At 45.7% G+C, this 16,470-nt stretch overlaps 1 protein-coding gene across 1 annotated transcript in view; it reads right to left on the reverse strand.

Moving 5' to 3' along the window:
• Positions 1 to 16,470, reverse strand: part of LOC138961215 (centrosomal protein of 85 kDa-like) — a 53,588-nt gene that overhangs the window by 17,988 nt on the left and 19,130 nt on the right. Inside the window, exons 3-8 of the mRNA XM_070332815.1 lie at positions 15,399 to 15,458; positions 10,552 to 10,845; positions 9,905 to 10,090; positions 8,534 to 8,823; positions 8,165 to 8,419; positions 7,536 to 7,630 (exon numbers count right to left, since the gene is read on the reverse strand). Coding sequence (XP_070188916.1) covers positions 7,536 to 7,630; positions 8,165 to 8,419; positions 8,534 to 8,823; positions 9,905 to 10,090; positions 10,552 to 10,845; positions 15,399 to 15,458 — 1,180 coding nt within the window. The remainder of the gene's footprint in view (positions 1 to 7,535; positions 7,631 to 8,164; positions 8,420 to 8,533; positions 8,824 to 9,904; positions 10,091 to 10,551; positions 10,846 to 15,398; positions 15,459 to 16,470) is intronic.

A 16,470-nucleotide genomic window follows, 5' to 3' on the forward strand; every position in this document is an offset into this window, starting at 1 on the left:
TCCAGACAAGTCACCTGTCTCCCCTGCTCCAGACAAGTCACCTGACGGTCCTGCCCCAGACAAGTCACCTGTCTACCCTGCTCCAGACAAGTCGCCTGACGGTTCTGCCCCAGACAAGTCGTCTGATTGTCCTGCCCGCCTGTCTACCATGCCCCAGACCAGTCGCCTGACTGCCCTGCCCAAGACCAGTCCCCTGACTGCCCTGACCCAGACCAGTCGCCTGTCTACCCTGACACAGACCAGTCGCCCGACTGCCCTTCCCTGCCCCCTTCAATCTCGCCAACCAATACTTCTCAAGTGAGTGAAGGATGCTTCATTGAAGTACCTTTGCTTGGTCGTCAGAGAACTGTCTTTTTCTACGCCAAAGGTATTGACGTTGACAGTAGTGGGGACCTGCTTCTTCACTATCTGAAGCTGAAGCCAGACACTAACAGTTATGTATGGGCAGACAAGGCATGGCTCCCTGCCAGGAGCGAGCACAAAGCTGTTCCAGCACCCAGACTAGCCCCTGGTCGAGGCATTGCATTTGTTTTTGACAAGTGAATGTTTTTCAGCCACTTTAACTGACATTTCATACTGACTTTTTTGTACATTCTTAGTATCACTTTTTTGGATTTTTTTTTACTTTGACTTTTAAAAATTTCACTTTGCCCTTAGATTTTTTTTCCTTTCTTTTTATTGCAAGTAAATAATGGATAAAACAATATGTGTTATTAACGTATTGTTGTGTGTTCCTTTCTTGGACTTGGATTTTGATTTTGGTTCACTTTCATCAACTATTTCAAATTATTCTCAGTTGAGTTGCCTTTGGGGTTCCATGCTACATGCTCATCAATATCTATTTGTTCTGATACTATTTTGCACTCTTGTTATTCTCATTGCTGTTGGGGGAGTAACACTGGGAAATGTAACCAAAAAGATTAAGAGTTTGAAGGAAAGGAGTTCAAGTTTCTTGTTTAGAGAATTTTTTTCTGAATTGTATTTTTGACTTTGGCCTCAAAATATGTTTTCTTTTAATCCTAATTTTGCATTGAATTAATGAATAAAGCAATTTATATTTATTAACCTGTTGTTCTGTGTTAGCTTTTTGACTTGAATCCAAAATTTTAATAATAAATTTTCATTTAATTAATATACTTACCCAACTCACATATAGCAATTAACTCTAGTTCAGTGCTGGTAACGCTGTACGCGTCCCCTTGGTAACAAGGGAGACCACCCTAAAAAAGAGTGATCCATCCCATAATATCAGACCGATGTCCGGTCCAACATCCGTATGCGTGCGCATACGCCGCCATTTGTATCATTCGAACGAAGCCCAACTCACTACTTTTTTAGAACCCAATACCACCACAGCGGGGAGGCGGGAGGGTTTAAACGATGTGAGTTGGGTAAGTATATTAATTAAATGAAAATTTATTATTAAAATTTTGGATTAAATTACATATTATTACCCAACTCACATATAGCAGATTGCTACTATAGGTGGTGGGTACTTACCAAAAACTAGGCATGCAGGACTTGTCCCGCCGCTACCATGGCAGGCAGCGCGGAGCTCCCATCCTGTCTTACAGAAGCGACGTCTCTGAGGTAATAATTGACGAAGATGTCCTCAGAGCGCCAGTACGCAGCTTCCAGTACCTCGGCTAGCTTGCCGGACCGAAGAACTGCCACAGAGGATGCCCAGGCTCTCGCCTCATGGGTTCTAGCCGCGGTGAGAGGCAACACTGCCCTAATATCACCCGACTGCACTTGCCACCAGGCATATGCTCGTTTGATCAGAGTGGAGATCCATTTGGCCAGAGTCACCTTAGCTATATCCTTACACCTAGCCGTGTTTAAAGATATGAAAAGAAGCTTTTGACTTTCTGACCTAACAGGCCGAGTTCGAGACAGATAACATCGGAGAGCTCTCACAGGACAATTTGCAATATCGGGATCTCCAGGAGCCAAAATCTTGCTCAAGGGTGGGATGCGCAAGATTGGAGAAAGCTGGCCAGGTTTCTGGTTTTTCGCGAGAAAGCCGGGAACAAATTTGAGAGAAATGGAACCATCCTTCTCGAACGCAATATCCTTGTCTAAACCCGACAAAGAGTGCACCTCACTACCTCTCCTCGAAGTAGAGAGAAGCGTTAAAAACACAGTCTTACGCGTCAAATCGGCCAAACTGGCTGACAAAAGAGGCTCGAACTCTTCCGAGGCTAAGAAACGTAAGACCAGGAACAAATCCCATGCAGGGAGAAGCGATTTTGAACGAGCTGCTAAAAGGGCAGCCCCCTTAATAACACTAGCGATAACCCCTCCGAGCAAAATTTTGTGGCCTAATTGCGCGAGGGTCGAAGAGATCGCCGACCTCCGGACCCTAATAGAAGAGGGAGAAGCCCCCTGATCAGCCAACCAAGACAGATGGTTGGCTACATGAATAGACCTAGGTGAAAGAGGTTTAACCCCGTTAAGCGCGCACCACCTAGACCAAGAGGCCCAGTGCGATGAGTAAACCGAAGACGTCGATTTTCTATGTGCATGTCCAACGAATCTCAGAGTAGGGGAAGAGGCCCCTGCCCTACGCAAAGCGCTTCGGACAGAATCCACGCGTGAAGGGCCAGGATCTGTGGGTTCTCGTGCTGAACGCCTGACCGAGGCTGCACGAGATCTCCTCTTTTCAGGGCGAGAGGGATCGGGGGCCGAACTGCTAGACGCAGTAGGTCGGGAAACCAGTGCTGGCTTGGCCACAGAGGAGCGACCAGAACCAGCGCTGGTTTCTCTAAGTCCACTTTCCTGAGGACTTTGCCTAAGAGGCAGAACGGAGGGAAAGCATACGCCGGAAGATCTGACCAATCCACTTCCAGAGCATTCACCTTCCAGGCCAGAGGATCCGGGAAGGGGGACACAAAGAGAGGAAGTCTCGCCGAAAACCTCGTCGCAAAGAGATCTATCTTGGGCTTGTCGATCTGCGACCAAAGCCGCTGCAAAGACTGGTGTGTGAGAGTCCACTCTGAATGAACAATCCTGTCCCCTCTGCTCAAAGTGTCTGCAAGGACGTTCAGACTGCCCTTCAAGTACACTGCTGACAACAGAATGTGCTGGGCGTGACACCACTTGAGAATGCGACATGCAATGTCGGAAAGACTGTGAGACCGAGTCCCCCCCTGCTTGTTCACATACGACGCCACAGACATGTTGTCGGTGTGAAGACGTACATGACTGCCCTCCAGGAAAGGCTTGAACGCTAGAAGCGCCAGGGAAACGGCCTCCAACTCCAGTACATTAATATGTAGGGAGGCCTGAGAGCAATCCCAAACTCCCGAAACCATGTGCTCGTCCAGATGAGCACCCCACCCCGTCAGAGATGCGTCCGTAAACAACTCTCTCTCCGGCGGTGGCCGAACAATGGGAACACCCCGGAACAAATCCGGAAGAAGCCAAACACCTGTGGTCTGCTGAAACCAAGTTCCCAGAGCGATCGGAACACTCCAGTCCTGGGATGTCTGATCCCACCTTGCCTGCAGGGAGGCCTGAAAAGGCCTTTTGTGAACCCTGCCCAACGGAATGAGGGAAGCCATGGATTCCATCTGACCCAGAACCGAAGTCAGAACCCTCGCACTGGCGTGATTCTCTCCGTAGAGAGACCGAATCAGACCCTGAAGCTTGTCGATCCGCCTTTGAGACGGACGGACAGACCACCGAAGTGTGTCGAATTCCATGCCCAGGTAAGTAAACGTCTGGGATGGTTCCAACTCGGATTTTGTCAGGTTGACAGAGAAACCCAGCTGTGCCGCCCGGCTCAGCACCCTGTGCGTATGAGCCTCGCAAAGCACCCTGTTCTGGTGAAGGATTAACCAATCGTCCAGGTATGCTCTGAGACGGATGCCTTCCTGTCTCACAAGAGCGCAAAGCTGCCTGACCACAATCGTGAAAATCCACGGAGCTAAAGACAGGCCGAACGGCAGAGCCCTGAACTGGTAAGCTTTGCCGCCCCAAGGGAAGCGAAGCCACTTCCTGTCCGCGACATGTATGAGGACGTGAAAGTAAGCGTCTGTAAGATCGATCGACGTTGCCCAATCTCCCGGCCGTAAGGCCTCCCGAACCGAAGTTGGAGTTTCCATGGTAAACTTGATTACTCTCAGAAACTTGTTCAAAGGAGAAAGATCTAACACCGGCCTCCACGCCCCCGAGGCTTTCGGCACTACGAAAAGTCTGCCGTAAAACCCCGGGGACCGCGCGTCCAAGACCTCCTCTATAGCTCCCTTGCGCAGCAGAGCCGAGACCTCCTCCTGGACCGCGTTCCGTGCCACCAAATCCTTTGGCGCCCTGCAGGGCGGGATTATCCTGACCAGGGGAGCCTTCTGCCCTGACCAGAGAAGCCGGAACCCCGAACACACTATCCCCGTGACCCACTTGCTGGCCACCAGTTGCAGCCAGGAAGAAAGGGCCCTGGACGGGCCGCCCGCTACAACCAGCGCGGGGGCCACAGGGATGTGTTGTTCGGGGAAGTTTCATTGGGGGTGAGGCTTACGCCCCGACCCCCTGGAACCCCCGAAAGACTGACCCCTCTTAGGGTATGGAGCTCCACGCCCCCTACCCCTGGAGGAGAATGACTGCTTCTGGGCCTTCCCACCACCTGACGAAGACGTCTGAGGCTTAGCGGAAGAAAACGCCTGAGTCTGAGACTTGCCCTGAGGCTTCTGGAAGCCCTGTGAAGCCAGACGCGCGATCGCTACATCCCGCGCGTCCTGCGTCTCTTTCTGGAGTGCATCGAAAGACGCCTGCCCTAAGAGAGACCCCTCAGCAAAAGGGGAGACCTTTAGCCTCTCCACAGTCGCGGTGTCCCGAAATCTGGACCCCGTCAAGAAGGCTGATCTCCTTGAAAGCACTGCGTGGGTATACAGCCGGGCAGACAAGGCAACCTGTTCTCTAGTCACCTTGCCCAGAGTAGCCAGCAGTGTCGAAACATCTGTTGGCGACGCATCGAACCGAAATTCAAAAGGATCAAGAGATGTGGCAATCGATCTCGACAAAGACCTTTGCAGAGACTCCGACAAGGACGTGAGCTCCAGCAAAGACCTTCCGACTTCCTCCAAGGCTGAGAGAGAACCGTCAGTACATGGGACAACTCTATCCCTATTGTACCCATCTTCTCTCAAAGCAGCAAGTTCCGGCGTCACCGGAAGTGCCCCTGACGGCAGAGCAAAAGTGTCAATCAGGCTCACAGGATAAGGGTTGAGCTTGAACTTCGGAACACCGGAAGCTGCTCGAGCCCCAGGTTGAGCCAGCCAAGAGACAACGTCTTCCGGAGCATCGCCGTGCTGAACCAACAACGGCACCGCCGGTTTGCGTTTCCCACACAAGACGTTCGCCATTTCATAGGCAATAGTTGACGATTCCCGGAAGCGGAAGCGAGGCCGTTGCTCCTGTGCACTCCGGAAATCGTCAAAAGCAGACCGAGGTGGGTGAAGCTGAGCCTTGTCCTTCACCACCCCTTCCGGAAAGTATCTGAACGCCGTTTCCGCCGCCAGCGCCACTGCGGCTGACAGCTTCACGGGCAAATTCAGTTGGGAATCCTCTACCACTGAGGCATCCCCGTCTTCCGCCCTACCCTCCGACTCGAGATCAAGCTCGGAGCCAGGAGGCAGAACATCAGACAGTTTATCGTCGGCAGAACCGACCACTTCCTGCCCCCTGGGCGGAAGAGGACTAAAACGGTCCCCGATATTCTCATAAAGAGACGTACGGGGGCGCTCGTCCTTTCGCTGCTCATAAGAACTCTCACGGCCTCCAACGCACGAGAGAGCCCCCTGAGCTCGCACACCGGCAAGCGGTGTAGACATACCTTGTACTGGTGTCACATTCAGGAGAGACACCAACTTGGTACCCCCATCCTGCGAAGCATGGACATCCGCCCGAGTCACAGTCGCCGAAGGCTTAGCGGAAGTCGAAGCCGGAACTGCAGGAGACTGCCGTACCTGTGCTAAGGAGAGAACATCAGAAACACCAGACGGAAGCGCTCGTAATTCCTCCCTAGTGGAAGATAATTCCGACGCAAGTGTCGAAACTTGAGCGCTCAAAGTCAACAATAAAGACGCAACTTCAGTTGGCGCTAACCCAGGGCAGCCATCTGAAGTTGAAGCAGAAGCAGAAGCAGAAGAAGAAGAAGCTTTGCCCGAAACACCACTCTTGCCAGAACGTAAACAAGCCTGACCGGAAGTTAAACTGACGTCTGCTAACACGGGAGATTTAACAGAAGTTGAATCAGAAGAAACAGACGCGGATTTTCCTGCGCCCTTCTCTCTCCTCGAGCTACGTTTAGGAGGCGAATCGTCAGGCACCTGCCTCGAACTCGGCTTCCTTTTCACGCTATCAACAAGCGCAGCCTCCGCCATAGCAAAAATAACTCACGAAAAATTTCAAAGAAAAACAATTTCAGAAAAATTTCACAAGTACAAAACGAGCGACGAAAACGTCGCTAAAGTTATAACAAAACGGAAAGATCTCACCACACAGCTAGGTAAAGGTGAACAGATAGGCGACGACCAAGGGGAGATGCCAAAGCCAAGGACTAAGGCGAAAAACTGCAAACAGCAGGAGCGTACATCAGAAGCGTCCTTCCCAGTTGAACCGCTGAGAGAGAATGATACAAATGGCGGCGTATGCGCACGCATACGGATGTTGGACCGGACATCGGTCTGATATTATGGGATGGATCACTCTTTTTTAGGGTGGTCTCCCTTGTTACCAAGGGGACGCGTACAGCGTTACCAGCACTGAACTAGAGTTAATTGCTATATGTGAGTTGGGTAATAATATGTAATTTAATGTTGACTGTGGTTCATTTTGATCAGAAATCAAAGTATGCTTTGCCGAGTTGCTTTTTGGGTTCCATGTTACATCGGAGTTGGTATTGCATAATCATCAATATCTATTTAGATAAAAGTAATTTGCACCATTTAAATTATCCACACTGTTTGGGGAGTGATACTGGTAAATGCTGATTAGGAAATGTTACAAAATATTAACAGATACTTTTATAGGAAAAACAGAATTGGTGTTGTTTTCTATTACAAAACTCACTTTAAAGTTTTTTTTATTAATTTTTTTTTCTTTCAAGTTTTACTTTGGGAGGGTGTTGAGAGTAGTTGTTGCAGCGAAACTGCATAGAACAATGTTAAAAAAGAGAGAAAAACTGACTTTAAGAGATGTTTTTAGTGTGATTTTTGTTTCCATGTTACACGCGTTATTTTGGTCATTTATGAACTTTGTCATAACTTTATGCACAAAGTTATAACTGGATTAGCTTTTTTTTTTACAACATCACGTGAAGAACATTTGTATCTTTCTATTTACATCTCATTTGAACTTTCTGGTGGGCATTTAATTTCTGACACCTATGTCACAGTATGAGACCCAGCTTTGGAGAATGACCCATATATGAAATCTTATCCTTATTTTATCCTTATCCTCAATTCACCAGTACAATGGCTAAGAACTTTTAAGTAACATACACGCAATTACAAAGATGGCAGCAAAGCCAGACCTACCCCAACTGCTCTTCCAAGCTGTTGATTTCTGTGTTTTTCTTGGTGCGTATTTCTGCTATCTCTGCCTTCAGGGAGGTATTCTTGTACTGCAGTTCCTGGACAAGATAAAATATTCTGTGCACATAAACCCACAGATACAGACATAAAGATCTCGGAGGTGCAACATCACAAGTTGCTAAACAATTTGTGAGGCAAGTAGCGGGCATCTATATGTAGCTTCCCCATCTTGTTTATGAGTGTGCATTTTTCTGAATGACGAAAGGTCACAAGCAAAACATGTGGCAAGAAGTCGTATGGAAGCATTGAGCCTTTTTACACACAAGCATTTGGCTGTATTTTTATATAATACCTCACACAGCTGCACACCAAAACAAATTACTTTTTAATCATGCACAGAATTGTTCTTGTCTATACAGGTTCCACCCCAAGGGCAGTAGTCATGTAGTAGTGGGCTTAGTGTCCAGCTTCTGGGACTAGCATGAAAAAAAGAGTGTTTTTTGTAGTTGTTGCCAGGAACTAATGAACATCGCAAGAGACTGTGAAAATGTTAGTCAGCCTAACATGTGTCAATAGCACACCAACAATATGAGAATCACATGCAGCAGTGATTACTGTGTGGCTAGCCCTACCTTGACCTTGTGATGCGCTATGTCTGTCTGATCGTCTGTTGCCATCAGAGCATGACGCAGTTTGTTGTCTGTCAGCTTCAGGTCTCCCTCCAGCTCAAGTACTCTCTGTCGCAGCTTCTCAATGATCATGTTTTTCTCACAGATGATGTTGTCTGCTGCTCTTCTGATTGGTTCCCAGCGAGCTGGATCCTCTTCTTTGATTGACAACTGTCCAGTGACTGTCTCCAGGGGTGCCGACTGCTTCCCGTACAGTGCCTGTTGGTGTGAAAAATGTGACTGATAAATGCAATCAACAAGTAAGTTACACTTCCAAATTCTCCCTGTTTGTTTCAAGCGTCATTGACCTACATGACAATCCACCCCACCAACCTGAGTCTCGATGTGCTGATGGAGAAGCTCCTGCTGGTGTTGTTGCTGCCACTGGCGGAGGTCGCCCACGTTTTTTTTTATGTTGCCCTGACTCTGCAGTGCCTCCTGGTGGGCCTGGTAACCCACAGGCGGGGAGGCGGCCACCACACACTCTCGGCCACTGGGCAGCTGACTCTGGCTTTGGCTGTTGCGTAGGATGGACCGCGGCTTGGCCATGCCCAGGTTTTCTGGGAACTCGCTTGACCTACGCACAGGTGCTGAACGGATATTTCCTGGTTGATTGTAGCCACCTGAACATAAGTAAATTGGAACATTTTGCTTGGTGTGTCTATAGAGAGGACAGCAAGAAGTAACTGTGCAATAAATACACAAACATGTAACTTCCTTGAGGAAAATCTCAAAAGGGCAATAAGTATACCAAAATGTTGTAGTGAAGCAAACATCATTTGTCATCATTTTCACGAGTTTTCATTCACAACCAGCTGGGTAACAAAAAACACTGTTCCCCATGTAACAAATCGAGGTGGTGAATGGGTTTGAGCTTTCGGGTGAAACGTGGATTGTCAAAGTAAAAGCCAAGGAGGCTGATTATTTGATGTGTGGAACCATCGACGCATCGTGGCTTTGGATTCGTGTTTCCGAGGACAACAATTTGCAAGCATTTACTCTCAAAGACCCAATCAATGTTGAAAATTACTGCGACGACTCATGGTCAATTTGCAACTTATCTCTGTAATCGCAAAAGGCACAACGAAAAGTCATAAAACGCTTACAAGAAAAGGAATATACAAAAAACTTACGGAGCTCTGTGCATTTTCAGACTGGAAGAAAAGCGACGAACAAGTTACGTTTGACGTCGCAGACAAGTATGATGTGTTATCTCGAACATCTGACCCTGAATTGCATTCTAAAAATTACATTCAGAATAGGGATCCCGTGCATTGTTGTGCATACTTTTGCTCATCCAAAATGACGACAAAAACTTTGTTTGGTGGCTTGTTGTCAGACCAGCTTTTGTGATGGTCCTCGGGGAGCATATCGCCTTTGGTTTTTATCTTTATCAACCTCGGCCTTCGTCGATTAAGATGAAACCGAAAATGATATGCTACCCTCGGACCAACAAAAAAGCTGGTCTGTCAACAAGCCACCAAACATCTTATACTGTTTTCTTCTCCATTGGCCATTTTAGCATAACTACAAAATTATACCCCAGACCGACTGAGCATCGTAACTTTCTGGGACCTAAATGAGGTGACTGTGAAAATGTATGGGCATGTGACTATTAACGTTATTTTGTTTTCTTACAGAACGCACAAACTCATTAATGATGGCAAGTTCTTAAGAGAATGAAGGAAAGCCTTCCAGATGTACCTCCGCTTCCGTAGCCACTGGTGCTGCCCCCTGCTGTACTGCTGCTGCCGTATCCGTCATAATACTCCTCCAGGACATGCTGAGTGCGAGCACTGTCTGGGAAACTGCGCCGATTTTCTACGGGGGCCCGGTTGACTATGCGCCGCATCATGGCTGGGCTGTCGTCTGGACTAGGACCTGTTAATGCTGACAGAAAATAACCACTCAACAACTTTCTTACTGGATAAATCAAACTTGAGAAAAAATTGAAAAAAAGACAGAATGAATGACAAAATTCACAAGTTAACTATTAATTCCAACTTACTGTGAATACTTTAGAGAGGTTGATATGGTGCTTGACTTCATTAAGATCAAAATTGAGATCGCTTTAAAATGAAACAGACTCCAGATTTAGATAAGGTTCAGAGGGGCATCAAAAGACAGAGAGAAAAATGAGGGTCCTGGGGAGGGAGTAAGCAAAAACAAAAACAGCGGGGACGCATTCAAAGGTAGGAAAAGAGTTGAACTGAAGGAAGACATGGGAGGCAGAGAGAAGAGGAAAAAAAAAAAAAAAAGGACATTGAAATGAGGCGGAAGGGAGAAAAAGACAGAAAGAGAAGGGTAGAGATCTTAAGTGAGAGAACAAATGAAAGGCAAAAGAAACTTACCTCCCCCTACCCCGCTTCCACCGCCAGTAGCATAGTAGTCATCCACATGATACCCAGCATGCTGGCCGTAGCTGTGACTACCACTGCGGTACATCTCCTTCACCACAAGGCCGTACTTGGAGGGTTGGTACGCTGGACTCCCGCCCCCTGACCCCACTCCTCCACCTCCACCACCATCCCATGATTCTCTGCCCAAGTTGTGGAAGCGGCGGCGGGCCATTGGGGGGCTGATGGAGGGGGAGGGGTGTCGGATGACGGGGGAGGGAGTCACTGTCCCTACATCATCCTGCCAGCCTGCAGCAAGTACAAAACAAATCAGATGAAGCTGCTGCCACTGCTTGAAATTTATTTGCAGCGATCACAATACCACTTAATTTCCTGTATTTTATAAGAAAAAAATCTTAAAATACTGGAAGTAAAATCTGTAAAAACCTTACCACTTGGATTGCAAGTTCAACAAACATTTTTTTTACAAATGCAATGTTATCGTTAGATTTTAGACTTGATTTAATTGGTAGGCGTGACAAAGAAACAGTTTTCTGTGAGAGACAAGATTCATATTTGTAAGATAACGCCTTAGTTCTACATTGACTAGTGCAATCATTGATTTTTTCTCCAAAAATCAAAAATCACCACCACATTTCATGAACAAAGATTCCTCATTCCTCAAAGATATGGTTTAACTGGCTGCCTGCACCTGGCCTCCTAAGACTGATAAAAATCCAAGACTGTTCTCAGGTGCTAATAAATCCCTGCATTTCACTATAGTGGCAAAAACTAGATGACACCACCAACCAACTTGACACAATAAAGGCAAGATGTTAAAGTCACATTTATATGATTTCTTTTGATAGCAGAAATCAACAAGAGGCGAAGCCTTCAAGGCTCACGTAAGAAATCGACAAACAGTAACACAAACTCAATCACTCCGTCACACATACACACACACAGTACACACACACACACACACACACACACACACACACACACACACACACACACACACACACACACACACACACACACACACACACACACACACACAGAAAGAGCATAGGTGAAACTGTGCAAGAAAGCGAGACACTAGATCTAGATCTGTCTGTCTGCATGTAGCCTACTTACATGGACACGACTGCCAAATAGTCTCGGCCCGCTCAAAATAACAATCACCGAGACTTTCAGTAATTCCATCGCGTGACGTCTAACCCTCGTACGTCATAATGTGACGTCAATGTAATATGACGTCTTCAAATGTTAAAGTTTCTACCACAGACATACACACATACATACATACGCACGCACGCACGCACGCACAGACAGACAAAAGTTAGCATCGCATAGGCTACACTTACGTGAGCCAAAAACAGAGTTGATATAGCATCAGGATTAATCTATTGTTAAACATTGCACATTAGCTGCAAACAACTACAAATGTTGATAAGTAAATCAAAAATACAAACAATTTAAGGCACACTAAAATCAGTTAACTACAGGACACAAGCTGAGACATGCAAAACGGACTCAGCTTGTGGACAATGTCATTGTGACTGAACAGTGAGACTCAATACTTTAGGTGACCCGGTTCTGAACAAACTAGGTGGATTCTCGTAAAATCATTACCTACAGGGTAATTGTATATAGCAGCTTGCCAGAGCAAGAGAAACTAGTGTTGATCCTTCAATGACAGAGAAAGAGAGATTTGTGAGCTGTCACAAATCATTATCTGACAGTGAGAGTGGAGACTGACCTAAAATTCGGGTAAAGGCAATTGTTTCAGTGGGTAGCGACACTAGTTCCGTTTATCTGATACAGCGTATCCTGTTCCTGTAATACTTCCATCTTAATGTATTGCAGTGTGACAAACGTGTGTGGGTTTGTTCGTGTTTATGTGTGTGTGTGTGCACGGTGTCTTATTGCCCAATGGCAATGTGTCATTGTCCTTGTACATAGGATGGAGTACATGTATATGTAGTTCAGGAAAGAATTCACACAGACGCACACATGCACAGACACACACACTTTGCTGAAAGGAGGTTCAAAATAGAGAATACTACATGGCTTGCTGTGTCGTACCAGATTTACACGAGTTGTTTTTTTAAAATACATGGAACTGCGAGCGAAAGCGAGCTGTTCACTATTTAAAAAAGCAACGAGTGTAAATCTGGTACGATACAGCAAGCCATATAGTATTCTGTTTATCCTACATACTGTACTTACGTGTATTTGACTGAAAATGTCCTGCAGTCGAGGCAGCTAAATTGAAGACGCTTGTTTTGGAACCTCGATCTCTTCTAAACCCTCGTGCAATCTATTACGTCAAAGCAAAGAAACGTCACTCTGAAAGTGTGGCGTGACGTGCTAGTTCTAAAAATTCATCGAGGGTAATTAGCGAGCGCAATTTTTGTTCTATAATGACGTTTATCTCGGTGACTTTGGCATCATAAGCAGTGGAAAAACAGGTCCCTGCCAGACTTGCTTGACATGACCTCATTTACATGATATACATACATGTGATTTGAACGATTATTATCTCATGAATACTACAGTAAAACCTCACACTAACGACCTTGAAAATGTCCAGAAAAATTGGTCGTAAAAAGGAGGGGTCTTTATTGGGAGTTTGGGAGGTATAATTTTGTTTACAGGGGTGGCAACTGTTGGGCAGTTCAGTCTTGAAAGTCCTATTTTTGTTCCCATTTGATGTGCATATTGGATAAGCATGATGTACGTGCATACACCAGCGCACAGACTGGCAGACTTAACACACACACACACACACACACACACACACACACGCGCGCGGTCTTATAGATAAATCTCGGTGATTGACCCCAGGTAAGAAGGTCAGTGTCTGTAACCTGGGACAGGAGGAGTGTTCTCTCAGACATCAAAGGAGACCGTCCCATAGGTAAAACTTGCTCATTGGCAAGTATCATGTATGGGTCATTGGCCGGAGGTCTCAGTTGGTGAGCACACACTCACAGAATACGTACACATGCATGCAGCAATTCATTATCGAGTTGTCGTTCCAACTGCCCCTACCCAACCCCTCCCATTCCCTTTCTCCCCCCCCCCCCCCCACCTACTTCGAGGGCAGTCATTCCATTGTGACAGCAATAGGTGAGAAGATGACAGCCGTGGGCCACTTGACTTGCACGCACTACTAACTACAGACTACCTCCCCTGACCGTCTTGATGCGTGACTAATGGCGTGCGTGTGCTGCGTAATTACGAACTTTGACACTCACTGGTTAAAAGGTCAAAGTCGTTGTACACTACATTGGGGTGTGCACGTTAAAGATCCCACGATTGACAAAAGGGTCTTTCCTGGCAAAATTGTATAGGCATAGATGTATAGGCATAGATAAAAAAAAATGTCCACCAAAATACCCGTGTGACTTGGAATAATAGGCCGTGAAAAGTAGGATATGCGCCGAAATGGCTGCGATCTGCTGGTCGATGTGAATGCGTGATGTATTGTGTAAAAAATTCCATCTCACACGGCATAAATAGATCCCTGCGCCTTGAGTCCGAGTCTGGAGATACGCGCGCGATATAAGACTTCATATATAACATTGACCCTAAATTGGTAGATCGGTCGTCGGAAAAAGGAGGGCGTCGTTCTTGGGAGGTTAGTTACAGTGTGAAAAGCATCCGTGCCAAGAAATTCGGTCGGCAAAAGGAGGGGGTCGTTCTTGGGAGAGGTCGTTACGGGAGGTTCCACTGTATTACTATTAACTTGATTTTTGTTCTTCAGATTTTCTGTTCAGAACATGGGTAAATTGACTCCTATTTTCAGACTCCCTCCTTTTAAGACCTGATTTTGGCACATTTTGGGAGGTCTTCAAAGGGGGTTCTACTGTAGCACTAAGCAAACACAGTTCTGGATAATATAAAAGCAAAAAGTCCAGCAATATGTGCTCGAAAGAAATTCCTGTACACTTATGCTCTAAATCACATACTGGTGGAACTAGTATTTCTTTGCATAACAGGAAAGTTATACAGTTTTTTTTAATGTCCTCAGGAAATGCCTATAACTGCCTTCAATTCATTGTTTGGAACAAACATGTTTGAAGAGTTAAACTGGTATAATGCCGAAGAAAAAAGGCCCTTAGGTCGCTTCCGAGGCCGACTTGCCAATGCCTTCTTCACTTTGCAAAAGAAAGTGCTTTAAAAGATTAATTAAAGTTTGTAGAATAGGCCAAAAAAGAGCACTCTAGGTGTCAGTTGGGAGGAATTATTTCCCCTGAGTGACTTCCCTTGTCCGTGTACTTGATAGAGTTACTAGGCTGCCGCATCATAGAGGGCGGTATCTGTATTGTCGACAGGATTAGTTTTTGTCTCCTGCCCCGGAGAGAAGTGGTGCTCTAAAGCACATTCACTCACTTTGATTTAACTACATGTAATTACCATACTTTTGCTATGTTTTCGAGCTAATCATGCTGTGTACATCTAGATTAAGGTACAATTTATTACCCAGATTCCTCAAATTCACCAAAAACTCCTCCCAAACAAAGTCAGATCAATAGTATAACTAACTGATTTTCTCCTTGAACAGCAAAAACACCTTTTTCACAACATGGGAGTGAGAGATCAGAGGGGAGTGACAGCAGATAAGGGAGGACAACAATCTCTAGACTCGTCATCTCTCACTTTCTAATACACACACAAACATACACACAGACAAACACAGAACCAATTTAACATACATGTATATATATATATATATAACCATTTTTGTATATGCAAAGAGGACAAATCCTTGCAAGTAAAACATGCAGACTAAAGAAATGACTGAAAGGTCTGCACACAAGGCAGAGAAACTCCTACTAGTACTATACTCATACCTGTTTGTGTTGCAGTCTCATTGTCCTGTGAGACAGAAGTCTGCAGCATCTTCTGATAATCTGAAAGTAAACCAACAATTTCAATGACTAAAGCTATAAGAATTGTTACTTACTTGACAAACAGGACCCTTTTGAATCCCCCCCCCCCCCCCCCCACGAATGAGGTCTCTGGCTATTTTCAAAACACACAACTACTTGTGTATATATATATATAAAACATCAGAAGTTGTGAAAGAAACAATTGAAAGTCAGTAGAGACTTTCTTCTGAGATTTGTTGAAATCTCTTAGCAGAGCAAAAGAGAGAGGAAACAAAAAAATGTGTCCCTTCACAGACAGCCCTATTGGGGAAATCAGACCCTCCTCGGAGGGACCGAGTTTCACAAAGAGAATCTGCCCCGAAGGGAGAGTATCAACAGAGGAAACTAGTCCAGAGGAGGACCATTGTTTTACTACCGTGACCAGACACGTGTTTCGACACTCATGTGTCTCATCAGTGGTCTGATGGTAAATATGGCGAAAGTTGTCAACCCATGATAAATCTAACCAAGAATCACCACTCTCTGAGTGGTAGATTCTGTTGGCATGGGAGACTACCCTCATCTGACAATCCCAAGAGGACATCTGTGAAGGGAAACTCTTTGATTTAAGGTCAAAGAGTATTATATATATATATATATATAATTATATATATCCCATGACCTCCCTTCTTTGACTCTGTAAATGTACTCTAGGTATATTTCTTGTATTTCCATTGTTCTCTTGTTACATCTATGATGTAACTATTGCACTCTTATAACACATAAAATAGTGGATAAATAAGGGTGCACGAAATACATCATAGCTGGCTCTACTTTCTGTCGTCCTTGACATTCCAAAATGCACATGAACCTGTCGACCGGATTTGCAACAGGTTACCACGCTTTTGAGAACTTGCGCGAGAGTCGTTCAGTGCTATTGCTGAGTTTTAGTCTCGACTTGCCGAGACTATCATCACAGTGTCATAGATTTCATGACGTCTGTCATCCATCGCGTCATATTATGGGGACTACAGTGTTAGTCGCTGTTCTATTT

This window comes from Littorina saxatilis, linkage group LG3 (assembly GCF_037325665.1).
Source record: "Littorina saxatilis isolate snail1 linkage group LG3, US_GU_Lsax_2.0, whole genome shotgun sequence".
Classification (NCBI taxonomy): Eukaryota; Metazoa; Mollusca; class Gastropoda; order Littorinimorpha; family Littorinidae; genus Littorina; species Littorina saxatilis.